Raw genomic sequence first — 18630 nt, forward strand, 5'->3', positions numbered from 1 at the left:
AGAAACAGTTTGTATAGAAAGACAACTTTCTTATAGCACAAATGCTATAACCCCAAATTACTCTCAAGACAATTTCCTAGAATGGTACAGTTCCCCTTGATACATGCATCACCAAGTCTCTGAATAACCTTGCACGGGGTGGACTCTCCGATCAGTCACTCCGTCAACGTCCCTTCCTCCATAGTCTTCAGTGGTTGACTAGTCCACTCTGGCTGCAGCACTAAACGTTGGATGCTGTGCCCCCTTTAAGTCCAACCTCTGGCTCCATTCCAGCCTTCCGAGGCCTCCATCCAGACTTTATCAAAACAAGAGTCTGACAACCAGGAGTCTTTTTCAAATTCTTCTCACAGGATCTACAAGGTTGTTTACACATCCTTTAATGGTGTCTCTCACCTGCCATCAATTAGGTTATACTGTCCATCAATTAAACTTCATCTTCTGATACATAGTGGACCACCGCATGTGCTAGGCTATCCATTGTCCTGGCTTGTAGTTCAAGGGTCACGAATACTTTAAGAACTGACTCCTGTTTAAACAATAGGAAACAACCTTTATTTTTAACAATCTAGAAAAACAGTAGTTTAGACAAAACTGGCTGCGAACATGTCCTGCTTTGGCCAGCATGAGAACAAAATGAAGGAGTTCTTGGGAAAAACAAGTTCACAGTTAATAATATTACTACTGATTACCATTGATTACATAATTATTAATTACTTGACTTAATCAGAGCACAATCATGCTTAGTTTTAAATCAATGTCTACAAAGTAACCTTTAACAATTCAATACAGGTTTTTTAAATCAAGAGCAAAGCAGAAGTAATATGCAAAAATATAAAAGTGCAAAAAGTAGTGGCTACAAGCCTCAGGCCAACAGAAGTGAGCCACCTTCTTGAACTGCTGCAGTCCATCTGGTGTAGGTACACCAACAGTACTGTGAGGGAGAGATTTCCAGGTTTTTAACCCAGCAACAATGAAGGAATCATGATACAGCACCAAGTCAGGAAAGTGTGTGGCTTGGAGGGAAATTTGCAGGTGGTGCTGTTCCCAAGCATCTGCTGCCCTTATCCCTCTAGGAGGTAGAGATCACATGTTTGGAAGGTGCCTTGGCGAGCTGCTGCAGTGCACTTTGTAGATGGTACACCCTGCTGCCACTGTGCGCCAAAGGTGAGGGGATTGAATGTTTAAGGTGGTGGATAGGGTGCTGATCAAGCTGGCTACTTTGTCCTCCATGGTGTCAAGCTTCTTGATTGTTGTTGAAGCTGTACTCATTCAGGCAGTGGAGAGTATTCCATCACACTCCTGTCTTGTAGATGGTGGACAGGCTTTGGGGAGCTCAGGAGGTGATTTACTCACTGCAGAATTCCCAGCCTCTGACCTGCTCTTATGGTTGCCTCTTTTTTGTTTTTCAATAGTCCCAGCAGTGTGACTGCCCCCTTTTTTTGTTCCTCAAATGTCCACCGGCCGAAAAGTCCGTCGCAATCCGTCCTCTGCCGGGCCTGCAGATGCAGACAGGATTTTACGGTCCCCAGACCCTTAATTGGTCTTGGGCAGGACTTCCACCTCATTGAGGCAGTAAGTCCCGCCTAATGGAACAGTCAGCCAATCAGCGGGCCGACAGCTCTTAGTCCCAGAAGCATCACCGGGAGCGGTGGCCACTGCTGGGGCTGCAACCTAGCTTCAGGGTGAAGTTGACAAGAATGAAAAGAGGTAAGTTTTTGGGGCCTCGCTGGGGTCAATTGGTCGGGCCCCGGTGAGGCAAGGAGGGGTCGGTTAGAGGGACGGGGGGCATGTTGGGCATTGGGGGTGGCCCTCCGTAGGGCACAGGGTGCCCGATCAGGAGGGTCCCACCTCCCCCAAGGCCGTCTAGTTTTTATCAGGTGGCTTTTCTGAGGCCTCAGCTGCCTGCGAACCAACCGTAAAATCCCTGTGGCGGTGGGTGGAGGCCCTTCGGTGACCATTAAATGGCCACTTCAGGGTCTTGATTGGCTTTGAGCAGGCAGGCCGTTTCTCGTCGCCACTGCCCCGCGCAAACTGGCAGCAGAGGCAGGAGCAGGTTGGAAAAGGCCCCCCCCCCCCACAAGCCTCCCACTCCATTTTACACTCCCCCCTCCCCCCACCACCAGCTCGCTGTTTTTGGGGGATGTAAAATTCCAGCCAATGTCTCTATTTATAAAGCCCAGGATCCCGTATGCTTTTTTTTTTAACAGCCTTATCAACTTATCCTGCAACTATCAAAAGATTTGAGAACCCCCAAGCCTCTGTTCCTGCATACCTTTAATTTCTGACAAACTTAAGAAGGGTTGTTAGGATATGGAATTTCTTACTAGAAACAATGGTGGAAGCAGAATCCATAAGAATAAGAGCAGTTATTTTCATTTATGTAGCGCTTTTAATGTAGAAAACTATTTCATGACACCTCACAGAGGTGTAATCGATCCAAAGAAAGAGATTTAAGAGCTGTGACCAGAAACTTGGTCAAACAGATGGGTATTAAGGAAAGTGTTAATGGAAGAGAGCGAACTGGATGGGTTTAGGGAGGGAATTTCAGAGTGTGGGGTTTAGGTGGCTGAATTATGGCCATCAATGGTGGGGCAAATGGTGGTTGGATGTGCAAAAGGCCAGAGTCAGAGGAATGGAGAGTTTGACTATGATGCAAAGGTGAAGGAGGCTGAAGAGATAGGGAGGGAGGAGGACATGAAGCGATTTAAACTCTAGGATTTAAAATTTGAGATGCTGGGGGACTGGGAGCCAATGTAGGTCGGTGAAGACAGGGGTGATGGACGAACAGGACTTGGTGCAGGATAGGATATGGGCAGCAGAGTTTCGGATGAGCTGAAGTTTACACAGTGTGAAGGATGGGAGATTGGACAGGAGAGAATTTCAATAGTTGAATATGGAGGTGAGAAGGGTGTGGATGAGGGTTTTAGCGGCAGACAGACTGAGGTAGGGATGGAGATGAGCAATGTAATGGAGTTAAAGGTAGGTATCTTTGTGAGTAAAGTTGTAAGCTGAGGTTGTAAATAATAGCTTTTAGAAGGGAACTAGCTAAATACTTCAAACATAAAAAATGTCTGAGTAATGAGAGCAAATGGATAGCTTTTTCAGGGACCTGGAACAGGCATGATGAGCCAAATGGCCACTTTCAGTGTGTTAAATTCCATGATTTTACCCCACCCATCTTAGGTATACTACCTGTGTGATTCAAAACAGGACATAAACTTGATCTCCATGAATAGAAAACCAACTAGAGAAAATTGTAGTTTGGCTTCAAGAGATGGAAAGGCTGGTACCTACAGATCCTCAAAGGATAGGGACCCATACAGATTGATCATTGCAGGATAGAGATTCTGTTTTATATAGAAGAGTATTACAAATTACTGGGCAGGGCACCCTATGTGGATATATTGCTAGAAGGAAATACTGTTCAGAGAGAACATTTGTTCAAACAGGGATTCAGTACAGAGAGGTGATTATTGTAGGATAGGGATCCTGTATAGACAGATCATTATTAAAAGAACAGGGTGCAATTTGGAGAAATCACTATTACAGATCAGGGATCCTGTACAAATAGATCATCACTGTAGAAAAGACATCCGATACAGATAGATTACTGTTACACCTTCTTTGACAGACAATATTGTCTGGACTCAGTTTACCATTATGCAACAAGGATCCTGTGAAGATAGATCATTGCCATTATATGACGAGAATCCTGCTTATATATAAATCAATATTCCAGGAAAAGGATCCTGTACATTGCAGCACGCATATCCTGTGAAGAAAAATCACAATTGGATTCTATCACTCAGATCATCTTTACAGAACAGGGCTCATAAAAAAACTTAAGAAATAGGAACAGCAGTAGGTCACTAGGCCTTCAAGCCTGCTCTGCCATTCAATAAGATCATGGCTGAGTTAATTAAGGATAGCCAGCATGGATTTGTGAAAGGCAGATCATGCTTGACACAGTGGCGCAGTGGTTAGCACCGCAGCCTCACAGCTCCAGTGACCCGGATTCAATTCTGGGTACTGCCTGTGTGGAGTTTGCAAGTTCTCCCTGTGTCTGCGTGGGTTTTCTCCAGGTGCTCCAGTTTCCTCCCACAGCCAAAAGACTTGCAGGTTGGTAGGTAAATTGGCCATTATAAATTGCCCCTAGTATAGGTAGGTGGTAGGGAAATATAGGGACAGGTGGGGATGTGGTAGGAATATGGGATTAGTATAAAATGGGTGGTTGATGGTCGGCACAGACTTGGTGGGCCGAAGGGCCTGTTTCAGTGCTGTATCTCAAAAAAAAAATTGAATTTTTGATGAAGTAACAAAAGAGGTTGATGAAGGGAATGCAGTGGATGTTGTTTATATAGATTTTAAGAGTTTGATAAAGTACCACATAAAAGGCTGGTTAACAAAATTGAGACCCATGGAATAGGAGGGTCAATGTTCAATTGGATTTTTAAAATGGCTTAAGGACAGAAAACAATGAGTTGTGGTAAATGGTTTTCAGATTGGAGGATTGTAGACAGTGGTGTTTCTCAAGGGTCAGTACTAGGACCACTGCATTTTTTGGCTATATTTAAATAACTTGGATATTGGAATACAGAGTAGAATTTCAAAATTTGCCAATGATACCAAACTTGGAGGAGTTGCAAATATTGAGGATAGTATGAACAGTTAACAGGATGGGCAGACATGTGGCTGATGGAATTTAACATAGACAAGTGTGAGATGATGCATTTTGCCAGAAGGGGTAGGGTGAGGCAATATAGAAAGTGTGTTGGAACAGAGGGACCTGGAGATCCCAGAACTTAAGAAATAGGAGCAGGAATAGGCTATTCAGCCCTTCGAGCCCGCTCTGCTATTCAATGAGATCATGGCTAATCTACTTCAACAACTTTTTCTGCACTATCTCCATATCCCTTGATGTTTTTAATATCTAGAAATCTATCAAACACAGTCTTGAACATAAAAACAAGAAATGCTGGAACCACTCAGCAGGTCTGGCAGCATCTGTGGAAAGAGAAGCAGAGTTAACATTTCGGGTCAGTGACCCTTCTTCGGAACTGACAAATATTAATAATGTCACAGGTTATAAGCAACTGAGGTGGGGATGGGGCAAGAGATAACAAAGGAGAAGGTGCAGATTGGACAAGGCCACATAGCTGACCAAAAGGTCATGGAGCAAAGGCAAACAATATGTTAATGTCTTGAACATGCTCATCGACTGAGCCTCCACCACCCCCTGGGGCACAGACTTCTAAAGATTCTCCTTCCTCTGAGTGAAGAGGTTCCTCCTCATCTCAGTCCTAAATGACCTGCCTCTTATTCTGAGACTGTGTCCCCTGGTTCTGGACTCTCCAGCCAGGGGAAACATCTTTCCAGCATTAACCTTGTCAAGCCCTGTAAGAATTTTGTATGTTTGAATGAGATCACCTCTCATTCTTCTGAAGTCCAGAGAATAAAGGCCCAGTCTATTTAATCTTTCCTCATAGGACAATCCCTCCATCCCAGGAATTAGTTTGGTGAACCTTCATATATCTTTCCTAAGGTAAGGGGACCAAAACTGCACACACTACCCCAGTTGTGATCTCTATACAAGGCTCTATATAACTGCAATAAGACATCTTTACTCCTATACTAAAATCCTCTTGTAATGAAGGCCAACACACTATTTGCCTTCTTAATTGCTTGCTGTACCTGCATGTTAGTTTTCAGTGACTCATGAACGAGGACACCCAAGTCCCTTTGAAAATCAACACTTCCCAGCTCTCACCATTTAAGAAATACTCCGTGTTTCGTTTTTTTCTGTCAAAGTGGATAATTCACTTTTCTCCACATTATATTCCATCTGCCAATTTTTTGCCCACTCACTTAGCCTCTCCAAATCCCCTTGAAGTGTCTTTGCAACCTCCTTGCAACTCACACTTCCACCTTGTTTTGTGTCATCTGCAAACTTTGAATTATTACATTTAATCCCAACTTCCAAATCATTGATATAGATTGTGAATAGCTGGGGCCCAAGCAATGATCCTTGCAGTACCCCACTAGTCACAGCCCGCCAATCCGAAAATGACCCATTTATTCCTACTCTGTTTTCTGTCCGTTAACCAGTTCTCAATCCATGCCAGTATATTCCCTCCAATCCCATGTGCTCTAATTTTGTTTCCTAACCTCTTGTATGGGATCTTACAAAAGTTTTCTGAACATCTAAATATACTGGTTCCCTTATCTATTCTGCTAATTACATCCTCAAAAAGCTCCACCAGGTTTGTTAAACATGATTTCCCTTTCATAAATCCACGTTGACTCTGCCCAATCCTACCATTATTTCTCACTCTATTTTCCCTTTCTTAATCTTTTTCTTGGGTCCTCCTTTGCAGAATTCTGAAGTGCTCTCAATCCTCAGGCATACCATTTTTATGTGCAACTTTATACGCCTCTTCCTTTGCTTTAATGCAATCCTTGGTTTCTTTCGTTAGTCATGGTTGGAACACTTCCCTTGCTGGATTTTTTGTGCATGAAAGGAATATTTTTTTGTTGTAAACTATCTTTGAAGATAGCAGGATATACTGGTTAGCAAAGCATATGGGATTTTGGACTTCATAAATAGAAGCATAGAGTACAAAAGCAGGGAAGTGATGCTGAACCTCTACAAACCTCTACTTAGGCCCCAACTAGAGTACTGCGTTCAGTTCTGGTCACCACACTTCAGGAAGGAGGTGAGAGTCCTTGAGAGGGTGCAGAGGAGATTTACCAGAATGGTTCCAGGGATGTGGGATTTTAGTTACAAGGTTAGGTTGGAAAAGCTACAGCTGTTCTCCCTGGAGCAAAGGAGATTGAGGGGCGATTTGACAGAGGTGTACAAGATTATGACAGGCTTAGATAAAACAAGGAAAAATGGTTAACTGATGGTAAGAGGACTAGGGGACATAGATTGGAAGGTTTTGGGCAAGAGATGCAGGGGGAATGTGAGGAGAAACTTTTTTATGCAGCGAGTGGTAATGACCTGGAACTTGCTGCCCTCGAGGGTGGCGGAGGTGGCGATAAACAATGATTTCAAAAGGAAATTGGATAGGCACTTGATGGAAATAAACTTATAGGGCTAATGGTATCAAGTGGGGGAGTGGGACTGTCAGGATTGCTCCAGAGAGCTGGCATGGACTCAATAGACTGAATGGCCTCCTTTTATGCCATAAATGACTCTATGATCTTCTCCCTCAACTCGTATCTAACCACCCTATCCCCATATCCCTTGATTCCTTTAGTATCCAAAAATCGGTCGATCTCTGTATATACTCAACCAGTGAGCATCCACTGCTGGAGTTCTTCAGTTTCACTGATCAAAGCCTTCCCAACTTATCAGTTTCATTGGAAGCTCTTCACGCTGTGCACTTGCCTCAGTGACCCTGATGTGTTGCTGACAAGTCGGGAAACAGGTGCCCTGGCTGGGAAATCCAGAATTGAGCTTTAAAACAGTTCTTAATTGGCTTTTTAATTACTTACCTGACAGCTCCAAGTGGGTTCCCCGCCTGCCTTTAATCCCGCCCTGCAGAATCTATGGAAGAGGGCAGCGTGATGTCGGGATCCCAACCCGATGTCAATTTCAAGGGATTTAACTCCCTAGACACACACAGACCCATGTCCTCCTGCCTGGGAAAATTCCCCCTTTAATGTCCAATTCTCTATCTTACTCCGTGAAGCCAATAATATAAAAGCACCAGGAGCTTTGTGCTTTGGATGATAATCATGCCTACATCCCAAGAGGCTGGCTTCAGCCAGTACCGTGAATTCAGATTACTACCATGCTTTAGGCATATAGAGTCATTTACGGCACAGAAGGAGGCCATTCGGCCAATATATAGGAGAAGAAATAATTTTTAATCGAAACAAGGTTGTCAAGCATGTGCAAACATGTAAAAGGTTGCTCTTTATTTTTCCTGCACACCATAAAATTGGCACATCATCAGAATTGGAGAATGCAGGCAACAGCTGATCTTTGTCAATGCAGAGGCATGCTCTTGTTTTCCACTGTGCTACACAGCATAATACAGGCATGCTCATGTTGGTCAGTAAATTGGTTAGTATCAGTAACTGATCACTAGTCCTCACAAGGTTCCTCACAGTTGCAAATACACACTCACATAAATTGTGGCTGTTATCTTGAACGGTTTGATAGAACTCATCTCCTCCAATCTTTACATAAAATTATATTAAATCTACAGTACAGAATAATGCTATTTGCCCCAACTGGTCTATGCCAGTATTTACACAAGTCTCCTTTCACTCTATTTACCTCATTCCACCCTGCCTCTGTATCCCTTTATTCCCTTTATATTCCATTTGACCCTGTTATATATACTTGAAGGAGAAAGCTACACATAGGGGGAAGCAGTGCTTCAATACAGGTATGGGTCAACAAAATTATGATCCTGGACTTCTTATCATGAGAGGACAATTAAAATTCTGCAGCTTCTTGCTGTTTGCTTTTGCTGCTTGCTCCATCATTAGGCCTCTTTGGAGGGCAGTGTTGTGAAGGACATAGTAGGCAACAATAACCTTGACTGAGCTATCCATAACACTCCCCGACTAGTCCAAGCAACGGCATTGCTAATTGATCACGGCAATGGTGGTAGTTGTGCACAGCATCATATCTCTTCTGGCCTCTTTTCCTGGTTTATCCCACTGATGTTATGAGCTATGGCTGTCCGGCGAATCCTTGGGTGCCCCCCCCCAAAAAAGCTCACCTATATACCAAGGCTGCGAAGGTACTGTTGAGCACATAGTTAGGACTCACAAAGAAAATGATTTAAGATACAAGAGCTGAAAAGTCTAAAAAAGACACAAACATTTTATGGCACCATTCTCCAAACAACAAACTGACAGTATGTGAAAGCTGTATGTTCATTGATTACTATGTTACAACCTTAATATTAGCGCTCTAACAAAATTAGTATTGTAATACCAATATGTTATAATTTTCAAAACCTGATGAGCTTCAGAACTGTCTCAAAATGCTTTACATACAATAAATTGCTTTGACGAGTGTAGTGTTATGTAAATAAACATGGCAGCAATTTTGCTCACAGCAAGATTTCACAAATACTAATTAAATGAATTATCTTTTTTAGTGGTACTGGTTGAGAAGTACTTTTGGTTGGGATATTGGGAGACTTCCTGCCCTTCTTTGAACAATGCCACCAGAACCAGAACAGGCACTCAGAGCCTTTGTTTCATATATTGTTGAAAAGATGGAACCTCTGACAATTCAGTACTGCACCGGCTATTCAGCTCACATTATGAGCTTAGGCTGTGACCTTAAATTCAGGAAAGGCTTTACAAAGTAAATGAGCTTTGTGAATCAGCATCACACTGTTTTAGCTCCAATGTGCTACTATCATCACTGTCCAATCCAAACAGTAAGCAACAGGACATGTGACCAATTACAGTGGCCAATCTAACTGCTTCAAAAAAAAACTGAACCAAGATGACAGCTGGGAGATCAGAAAATATTAGTTTCTAAATTCTGACTGGTTCTGGCAATGCTTCTGGGTTACAGCTGCTGTGCTGCTTACGTGCTGCTGCATCACAGTGATAGGTTGGTTATATCTACATTACTCAGCTTTATGAATCTCTTAAAGCAACAGAGTATAAGCCTTTGTATAAACTCTAAATTCTAGATAGTTTCATATACATTTAATCACTGATAGTTTAGCTTTGTGTACTCCAACTCATGCATAAATGGGGCTTTATATCTGCCCTAAATGAAAATTCCCACAGATTTCTTTACATTTTTATTTAGCAAAAATGTAATATCAATATCCAGGGAAAGTACAAGCTCTTTAAATCACTATCAATATAGGATGACATAACTGACAATAAAATAATGTGCAATATTTAACAACAAAGTCCAACACAGAAAAAGGCCATTTGGCCAAGGGTCCATATATAATCATCCCACCATTAACATTGCCCTTTCCTCATTACTTGTTGATATTCCTTCATTATTGAAACACCACTACAATCAAGCAGCATTATTAATCTCATATTTGCCTACTATTCTTAGAAGATTTTAATGCAGCTGCCTTGATGCAGTATGAGTCTGTTCCACACATCCTGAGAGAAGTTTCTTTCAATCTCTTTGACTGAGACTTGTCAATAACAGGTTATGTGGATTATGATCAAAGCAAAATTAATTTCTGAATAAATCAGCTAAGATATAAAACCAATCCTATCATCCACTTCATGCTAAACTGGTGATCAGAATATTCTGAGACCTTTCCCTGAATTTCCTTACCTATAGCTCTCTCTGCACCTTTAAAACCTCCTCAAAACCCATCTTTTTGACCAAGCCTTTGGTCAGTCTGCTTGTCAGAGAAGAAAATTAAGGTCTCCTCACAGGAACAATTTTCACAGAATGACCAGCTACACCTGGGGCGGGAGTACCAATATGTCAACGAAAGTTCAACCAACCAAACCGTCGAGGGAGCGTGATGGGCCATGACATCCTCTCCTTTATTGATGCCTCCCCTCCTGCCTCATCTTCCACCACTTGCCATGCCCAAGCTGCCACACTGGCAGTGTGGCTCTTATCATCAAACCACACTTTGCTCTGTTCCTCTACTCCTCTGGCACCTTCTCCTCCTTTGAGTATCTCATGTTCAACTCCTCTTGTCTCTTATTTAAAATCCTAATTTTCTACTGTTGTCATAATCCTGTATTTTTTTTTCTCCAGGATATATGTGGTGTGTCTTTAAGACAGCAAAGGAGCTTTAAGAAGCAGCAAGCCTCAGGAGTCAGAGAAAGTGCATTTTGGTTGCCGTTAGATAAAAGCATATGGAGAGGGAAGCACCCAGCTTCAAAGAATGCATCCTGTTTACCCGACAACAGCCATTCAGGGACCAAGGACTGGATAAACAATGTTGCGATTAGAGGCCAGCTTTAGGTCGGGAAAAAGAACACGACCCGAACCTGACCAAACCACAGCAGACCCGAGCTCAACCCGGCCCGAGTCCCTCCGATTTTGCCCCGAGCCTGACCCGAGCCGAACCCGCCACTACTCGACCCGACCTGACCTGACCATCCCTTTACTTACCTTCCTGACATCGAACCTGCAAGAAGCTGCAGCGCATGCGCAATGACATCATAGTGACGTCACTCGCTCACTGCGCAGACTCAGTTTCCTCCCAGACTCCCAGCTCAGGTAAGTTTTTATTTTTAATACTTACCAACCGAGCGCTTACTGTGTGTGGCCGGCCTGACCCGACCCGACTCGACCTGGACTCGGCCCGACCTGACCCAACCCGAGCCCGGAAGATGGGCCCGGCCCGACCTCAACCCGACACGTCGTTGGGTCCAGTCAGGTTCGGGTCGGGTAGCAGGCCTCGAGCTGCAATTATCTTTTGAACTGGCTTTTTAGTTCTGTTCTAGCTGGAGAAACAGAGAGACAGCTCTGTGTTAGCACCTGAAAGGAGAAACAGACCATTTAAACTGAAAGAAGAGAATTTAGTCTGTTTATTTATTATTATCTCTCAAAATTCCAAAAAAAGTTAAGCCAAAACAGAGACCTCTGATAATTTAAACTGAAGGAAGGGAAGTTAGACTGTGACAATCTTTTATCCCTCAAAAATTCTAAAGCCAGATTGATTCATTTAAAAAGTGTTTGCAAGTCGTTAATTGTTGAAATTCATCACTGGAGAAGGAAAGCATCACTTACTGCTGGAATTAGACTATGGACTGTTCTACTGTTGAAGAACCTTTTTTCCCCATCAGCTGGCTATGAGGACTTCAAGCAACATCGGATTGTAAATTTGCAAGGACTCTAATTTTTCTATTTTAAATGTTGTTTATGTCTTAGTAGTGTTTAAGAATCTAGTTTTTCTAATTAAACAGTTAATTTGTTGATTTAAAGACACCTGGTTTGGTTAGCCTCATTCTGGGGTTAATAGATGGTACAATTTGGCTGGGTCTTTCTTTAATTCGGAAAGTTTAAACGATCTGTGGAGGTCCGAAATTGAATTAAGAGCGCGTTTCTCCCACCACAATCAGAATCATATATTTTGATTGAGGGCTTTGACTGGAGCGGTTGGTTGATAACACTGTCCATTAATGTACAACGTCAAGTTTTTCACTGAGATACCTTCACTGCTTCCCTCACTCAGCCTCTGCATTGAGTGACTGATTTCTTAATCTCAACCCCCATCTTAACTCATCACACTCTCTCCTCTGCATCACTGCCCTCCTAAACCCCTTTAATCTTCCAGATGTGACTCGGTGTCAAATTTTGTGAAACACCTTGAAACATTTTACTACTATAAATGTAGATTGTTAGGACCAAGTGATGCACATGCACTGATACAAAGTAAATAAAAATGTTTGGGACCAGGCTGAATTAACATGTCCACAAGACACTGCACAAAGTACCAACTTCCTTTGTATCAGGAATACCCCTGCCTACCACTTATGAAGTTACACTTACGGCAATGTATATGTGTTGGTGACTCTCCGGCACCAGAACTTTCATTCACAATCCGACTGGACGTGCATTTAATAAAAGGGTAATCCTCACAATCAGTGATATATGGAGCATATTTCTATGGAGGCTCCTCATAAATATGCAATAACATACACAGCAAATGTTACCTGATCTACTCAATTTTCCGCACAAGTATGTTTCCAATGTATTTATTAATATACTTCACTCTAACCACTTCCTCCCAATGATGAATCTCTCGCGTGCCCGCACTACGTGCCTCCGGACACGATCGCCTGCCCTGTCAATCATATTCTGACTTCACCACAGCGGCTGCCCACTACGACACGCCTTCTTTGCGTGATATGTAGATGAGTACGTGACGCATTATGACGCAATTTATAAAGAGAGACCATCATTCAAAGGAGTGTGTTACTGCAGAATTTGATCAGTGGAAGAAGGTAACAAATTAACATGTGTCAAGAAATGTTGCTGTTGCTAAAATTCTGTTGCTAAAGCTAAGCAATTGCATTTGATTTTACCGCTACATATGCGAGGTATTAGATTTTGCCTGTTACGTGTGGCATTCCTGTTCAATATAAGACCGTTTTATTTGTATAAAATTGTACTTGTCACATATAGTATAACTTAGTTATATGTAAAGTACTGTATCACGTCTTATAATAAGGTTGAATATAGATATAAATTGGTACTGTGTAGGAAAAAATCTTTGTAGATAAATTATATTATATTGCACTACTGCTAAATAATGAATGTATCATACTGTTCTTTTGCCAGTACTCTAGTTCGTGCATTTATAGTGCAGGTTTATATAACTTTTTAAAATAGGAAATTAGTGAAATTGTTGTCATACCCAGTTCCTGGTGTGATGGCGCAGTTCGTTATACAGTAATCGTACTCTGTGCACTATTGAATAGCGGGTTGCTGCGAGTCGCGTTGGGTGTGAGGATTTACAAATGAATTAAGCTGAGCCTCGCCGCGACCTTTGTTGCTGACTTTAAGTGGAGCTGCAGGACAGTGATGCTCTGGTATTGCTCTCGTCTCGAGTCTAGTCTCTGGACGAATCATTTCTCTCCGGTTCCAGCAGCATCGGCAGAATGCATGCGAGGTCTTCTGGGTGCAGTATCCACACACGTGCTTGTTGTAAGGTGCCCGAGGCCAAAGCAACGTGTTGGCTCTCGCACGTGGGCACCTGCCGGTCCTAAACCATTAGTGCATTTGTTAACAGGAAATTCCGATGTTAAAGCGTTTTTGTTTTCAAAAACTCAATATGACATCATTAGATATAATCCAGAATACAAAGTGAAACAAGGAATGGGGTTTGTGCAGTTTTGACTATTTTATGAGGGAGGTGATGAATACTGGGAGAACTCAATAGGTTAAAAATGAGTGAATATGGTGCCAGAAAAATTTGGGCATCTACAGATGAAATAATAGAATTGATTATTGGGAGTAAACTTGAAGGTAACTTGCACGGCTTTGTAGACCAAAAAGGGTAGCTGTTGCCTGATGAGGCTTATGTTACTGACTCGGTAGACTTCCAAAAAACCTTTGGTGTAGTTGTGTGTGAAAGTTTACTACTACAATTACTTTGGTGGGGAATTCAAGATAAAGAGCCTTGGAACGGATTCTTCGTGTCAGAGGACTGCTTTGAGGAATTGGGGTTTTAGCTTTCTAAGCAAGTGGCCTTAGAGGTATTCAGGGTAGCAATTAGCACAGGATTGCTAAATTTAGAATACTACACAGCGCAGAAGCATAGATTTAAATTACTGAGATTCAAATTCAGGACTGATGGAAAGTTTTTCACCACATGGATTGATCAATAAATAAAATGGACTTTTTGGTCAGATCTTTTTCTTCTTTGGCCTCCTTGTCTCGGGAGACAATGGGTAAGCGCCTGCAGGTGGTCAGTGGTTTGTGGATACTTGAAGCAAAATGTTAGAATTACATAAGTTAGCTACTGTTATGACCTCTTTATGGATGGATAATGTTACGACCAGGTAAGAAAGAGGTCTAGGGTTCCCTTTCAGTCTTCACCTGGTCTTACCGTAACAGGGTTTAATTTTATAGTGTTTTTAGCTCCCCCTTGATGAATCCTTGTTCACTGCTTTCCAAGTATAAGGCAAAGAAGCCAGCCAAACAGGTTTTCTTAGCTTTAAAGAAGTTTGAACTTTATTAAACTTAAACTCTAATTTGGTTAACGCCAATGGATAAGTGACGCACCCACGCTAGCATGCACACGCGATACACACATGCAGATTGAGACAGAAAAGAGCAGAAGAAGTAAAGTGGAAAAGTTTGAGGCAATATCTGGAGATGGTTTTGGTTACTGTTCTTCGAGCTCGCTGTGAGTCCTTGATTGTAGGTAGGTTTTGCTTTTCGTTGGGGCCCAATACTCTTAAACCTTGTTTGATGTAGGAGACTTTTCTCTCTTGAGGTTCATGTGTCTTCAGTGGGTTTGGAGTTCTGTGAAAAAGAGGTGGGAGCAGACAGGAGAGACCTTCTCAGTTCAGGAGCGAACAGTCTTTGAGTTCAAATTGTCTGAGTAGTTCAAAAAAAAACCTGGACCAGCCAGTTAGTCATGTGACCAGCTGGTTTAACCACATCTGTTTGTGGATTTGGTCATCTTAGCAGTCATCCTGGAATGTGAGTTTCCTCACCTTCAATGTCTGGTGATCAAAGTCCATTGTGGGTTGAATTTGTCAGGGAATGGTCCTCTGTCTCCACAAGCACTGTCTGTTAGTATGTAAATTTTTTCCAGCCACGACTGATCTGTTTAACAAGTCATTTCCTCGCTCCAGCAACAGATTAAAATCAATGTTCATATGACAAAATTAATATGCTTCATTCTTGGCAGGTGGGGGTCTGCATGACAATATACTGAATGCCCTTCCTTTATCCATTTCTTAAATGCCCTGTATTGAAAATGTTCAATAATGTCAAATCTTAGGACTTAAGACATGCTTCCCCCTTGCCCCAGTTTTGGATGTAAAAGTTGGAATCTCTTCACAACAGTTACCTCTTATGCAAAGCTTTGGTACATACTTGTCATAATTGGGTAGGACAAAAGTTATAGTGGGGTTTTGAATGGAGAAAAGTCAGCTCAGTGTAGGTATCATTGGTTACTGCTGCCCTGTAGAGTCAGGACACCACCTAACTAGAAACTCCTACAATCACAGAAATTACAACATTGGAGGGGATCAATTGGCCTATTGAAGCCATCTACTGTAATCTCATTTCCTTGCTTTTGTCCTCTGTCCCTTTATATATACTTGCATAGTCACATAATTTCATTTTAAATATTAAAAATGCTATAAATGTCTAAAATAATTGGGAAACTTAATCTAGTTCTTAGTACTAACATTTATCTTTCTCTCATTTATTTGTGTCACTGTATGAAAGCATTCCAATAGAAGCAGAGGAAAGGTCAGACTTCCTTTCCTCTTCTCCAATACCATGTCCCTGTTTTTATTCTTGTCACGCTATTCAAGTCTTGTCTTGCACTTGTTAGTTTAGTAAAGATTAGTAACTAAGGTAAGAAAGGTCTACAGTTAATTTTCATATATAGGAAGTAGTGTTTTTTAGGGAGTTCTGCAGTAATGAGGACCAGGGAAGAAGGGCCCTAGAGTAATTGATATTATTTGATATTAAGCATCTTCCAAAAGGTTTAACTTAAAGGGTTAAGTCTTGGCAGGAGAGCTCAAAGCTGTGGTGCGCTCCTCTTGCTCTGTGGGAAGCCGGGAACAATTTCAGTGCCCGGGACCAGCATGTGTGCAGGGAGTGTCTCCAGCTGCAGCTCCTGGAAGCCCGGGTTTCAGAGCTGGAGCGGTGGCTGGGAACACTGTGGAGCATCTGCGAGGTGGAGAGTATCGTGGATAGCACGTATAGAGAGGTGATCACGCCACAGGCTCAAACTCCACAGGCAGGAAGGGAATGGGTGACCACCAGGCAGAGCAAGAGGACTAGGCAGGCAGTGCAGGAATCTCCAGTGGCTATTCCCCTGCAAAACAGATATACTGCTTTGGATACTGTTGGGGGAATGGCCTCTCAGGGGAAAGCAGCAACAGCCCAATTCTTTGCACCACGGTTGGCTCTGCTGCACAGGGGAGGAGTAAAAAGTGTGGGAATGCATTAGTTACAGGCGATTCAATTGTAAGGGGAATAGGCAGGCATTTCTGTGGCCTCAAACGAGACACCAGGATGGTATGTTGCCTGCCTGGTGCTAGGGTCAAGGATGTCTCAGAGCGGTTACAGGACATTCTGAAGGGGGAGGGTGAACAGCCAGTGGTCGTGGTACACATTGGTGCAAACTATGTAGGTTTTAAAAAAAAAAAAGGATGCGGTCCTAAAAGCAGAATATAGGGAGTTAGGAAGTAAGTTGAAAAGTAGGACCTCAAAGGTAGTGATCTCAGGATTACTACCAGTGCCACGTGCTAGTCAGAGTAGAAATAGCAGGATATATCAGATGAATACATGACTGAAGAGATGGTGTGAGGTGGAGGGTTTTAGATTCCTGGGACATTGGGACTGGATCTGGGGGAGGTGGGACGAGTACATACTGGACGGGTTACACCAGGGCAGGACTGGGACTGATGTCCTGGGGGAGTATTTGCTAGAGTGGTTGGGGAAGGGTTTAAACTAAAATGGCAGGGGGATGGGAACCTTTGCAAGGAGTCAGGGGAGGGGGGGAATCAAAGACCAGAACAAAAGACAGCAAGGGGAATAGGAAAGGTGATAGGCAGAGAAATCAAGGGTCAGAATCAAACAGGGCTACAGTGAAAAATAGTGGGAAGGGGGACACGTAATGTTAAAAAGACCAGCCTTAAGGCTTTGTGCCTTAATGCGCAGCGCATTCGCAATAAAGAGGATGAATTAATTGCGCAAATAGATGTAAATGAGTATGATACAGTCGGGATTACGGAGATGTGGCTGCAGGGTGACCAGGGATGGGAAATGAACGTCCAGGGGTATTCAGTATTTAGGAGGGACAGACAAAAAGTAAAAGGCTGTGGAGTTGCATTGCTGGTTAAAGAGGAAATTAACGCAATAGTGAGGAAAGATATTCGCTCTGACGATGTGGAATCTGTATGGGTAGAGCTGAGAAACACTAAGGGGCAAAAAATGTTAGTGGGGGTTGTATATAGACCCCCAAACTGTAATGGTGATGTTGGGAATGGCATTAAACAGGAAATTAGAGACGCATGCGATAAAGGAACATCTGTAATTATGGGTGACGTTAATCTGCATATAGATTGTCAAATCAAATTAGTCACAATACCGTAGAGGAGGAATTCATGGAGTGTATACGGGATGGCTATCTGGACCAATACGTTGAGGAACCAACGAGAGAACAGGCCATCCTAGACTGTGTATTGTGTAATGAGAGAGGAATAATTGATAATCTAGTTGTGCGAGACCCCTTGAGGATGAGCGACCATAATATGATAGAATTCTTCATTAAGATGGAGAGTGACATAGTTGATTCTGAGACTCGCATCCTGAATCTTAATAAAGGAAATTACGAAGGTATGAGGCGCGAGTTGGCTATGATGGATTGGGAAACGTTACTTAAAGGGATGACGGTGGATTGGCAATGGCAAACATTTAAAGAGTGCATGGATGAACTGCAACAATTGTTTATTCCTGTTTGGTGCAAAAGTAAAATGGGTAAGGTAGCCAAACTGTGGCTTACAAGGGAAATTAGAGATAGCATTAGATCCAAGGAATATAAATTTGCCAGAAAAAAAACAACAGACCTGACGATTGGGAGCAGTTTGAATTCAGCAAAGGAGGACCAAGGGATTGATTAAGAAGGGGAAAATAGAGTACGAGAGCAAGCTTGCAGGGAACATAAAAACTGACTGTAAAAGTTTCTATAGGTATATTTATTTTATTTAGAGATACAGCACTGAAACAGGCCCTTCGGCCCACAGAGTCTGTGCCGACAATCAACCACCCATTTATACTAATCCTACATTAATCCCATTGCCCTCTCACATCCCCACCTTCCCTCAATTCCCCTACCACTTACCTATACTAGGGGCAATTTACAATGGCCAATTTACCTATCAACCTGCAAGTCTTTGGCTGTGGGAGGAAACCGGAGCACCTGGTGAAAACCCTTACGGTCACAGGGAGAACTTGCA

General features: G+C 42.6%; 1 protein-coding gene and 1 long non-coding RNA gene across 4 annotated transcripts in view; one reads left to right on the plus strand and one right to left on the minus strand.

The window, feature by feature from the left end:
• Positions 1-13632, minus strand: LOC137377007 (uncharacterized). Of its 2 annotated transcripts, none has more exons than XR_010976341.1 (3): positions 13338-13632; positions 11220-11455; positions 1-526 (listed from the first exon to the last, which is right to left on the minus strand). It is a non-coding gene; the product is annotated as an uncharacterized lncRNA (long non-coding RNA). The 2 variants fall into 2 exon arrangements; XR_010976340.1 differs by lacking the exon at positions 13338-13632 and adding an exon at positions 12634-12754.
• LOC137377006 (L-lactate dehydrogenase A chain) overlaps positions 12840-18630 on the plus strand; it is a 25490-nt gene continuing 19699 nt past the window's right edge. Inside the window, exon 1 of one of the 2 annotated variants that reach the window (XM_068046120.1) lies at positions 12840-12924. Coding sequence is in view for 1 of the 2 variants with exons in the window: in XM_068046119.1 (XP_067902220.1) it covers positions 13014-13020 (7 nt within the window). In the remaining variant the exon portion in view is untranslated. The other variant, XM_068046119.1, reaches the window with a different exon arrangement.

Source organism: Heterodontus francisci, chromosome 14 (assembly GCF_036365525.1).
Source record: "Heterodontus francisci isolate sHetFra1 chromosome 14, sHetFra1.hap1, whole genome shotgun sequence".
Lineage (NCBI taxonomy): Eukaryota > Metazoa > Chordata > Chondrichthyes > Heterodontiformes > Heterodontidae > Heterodontus > Heterodontus francisci.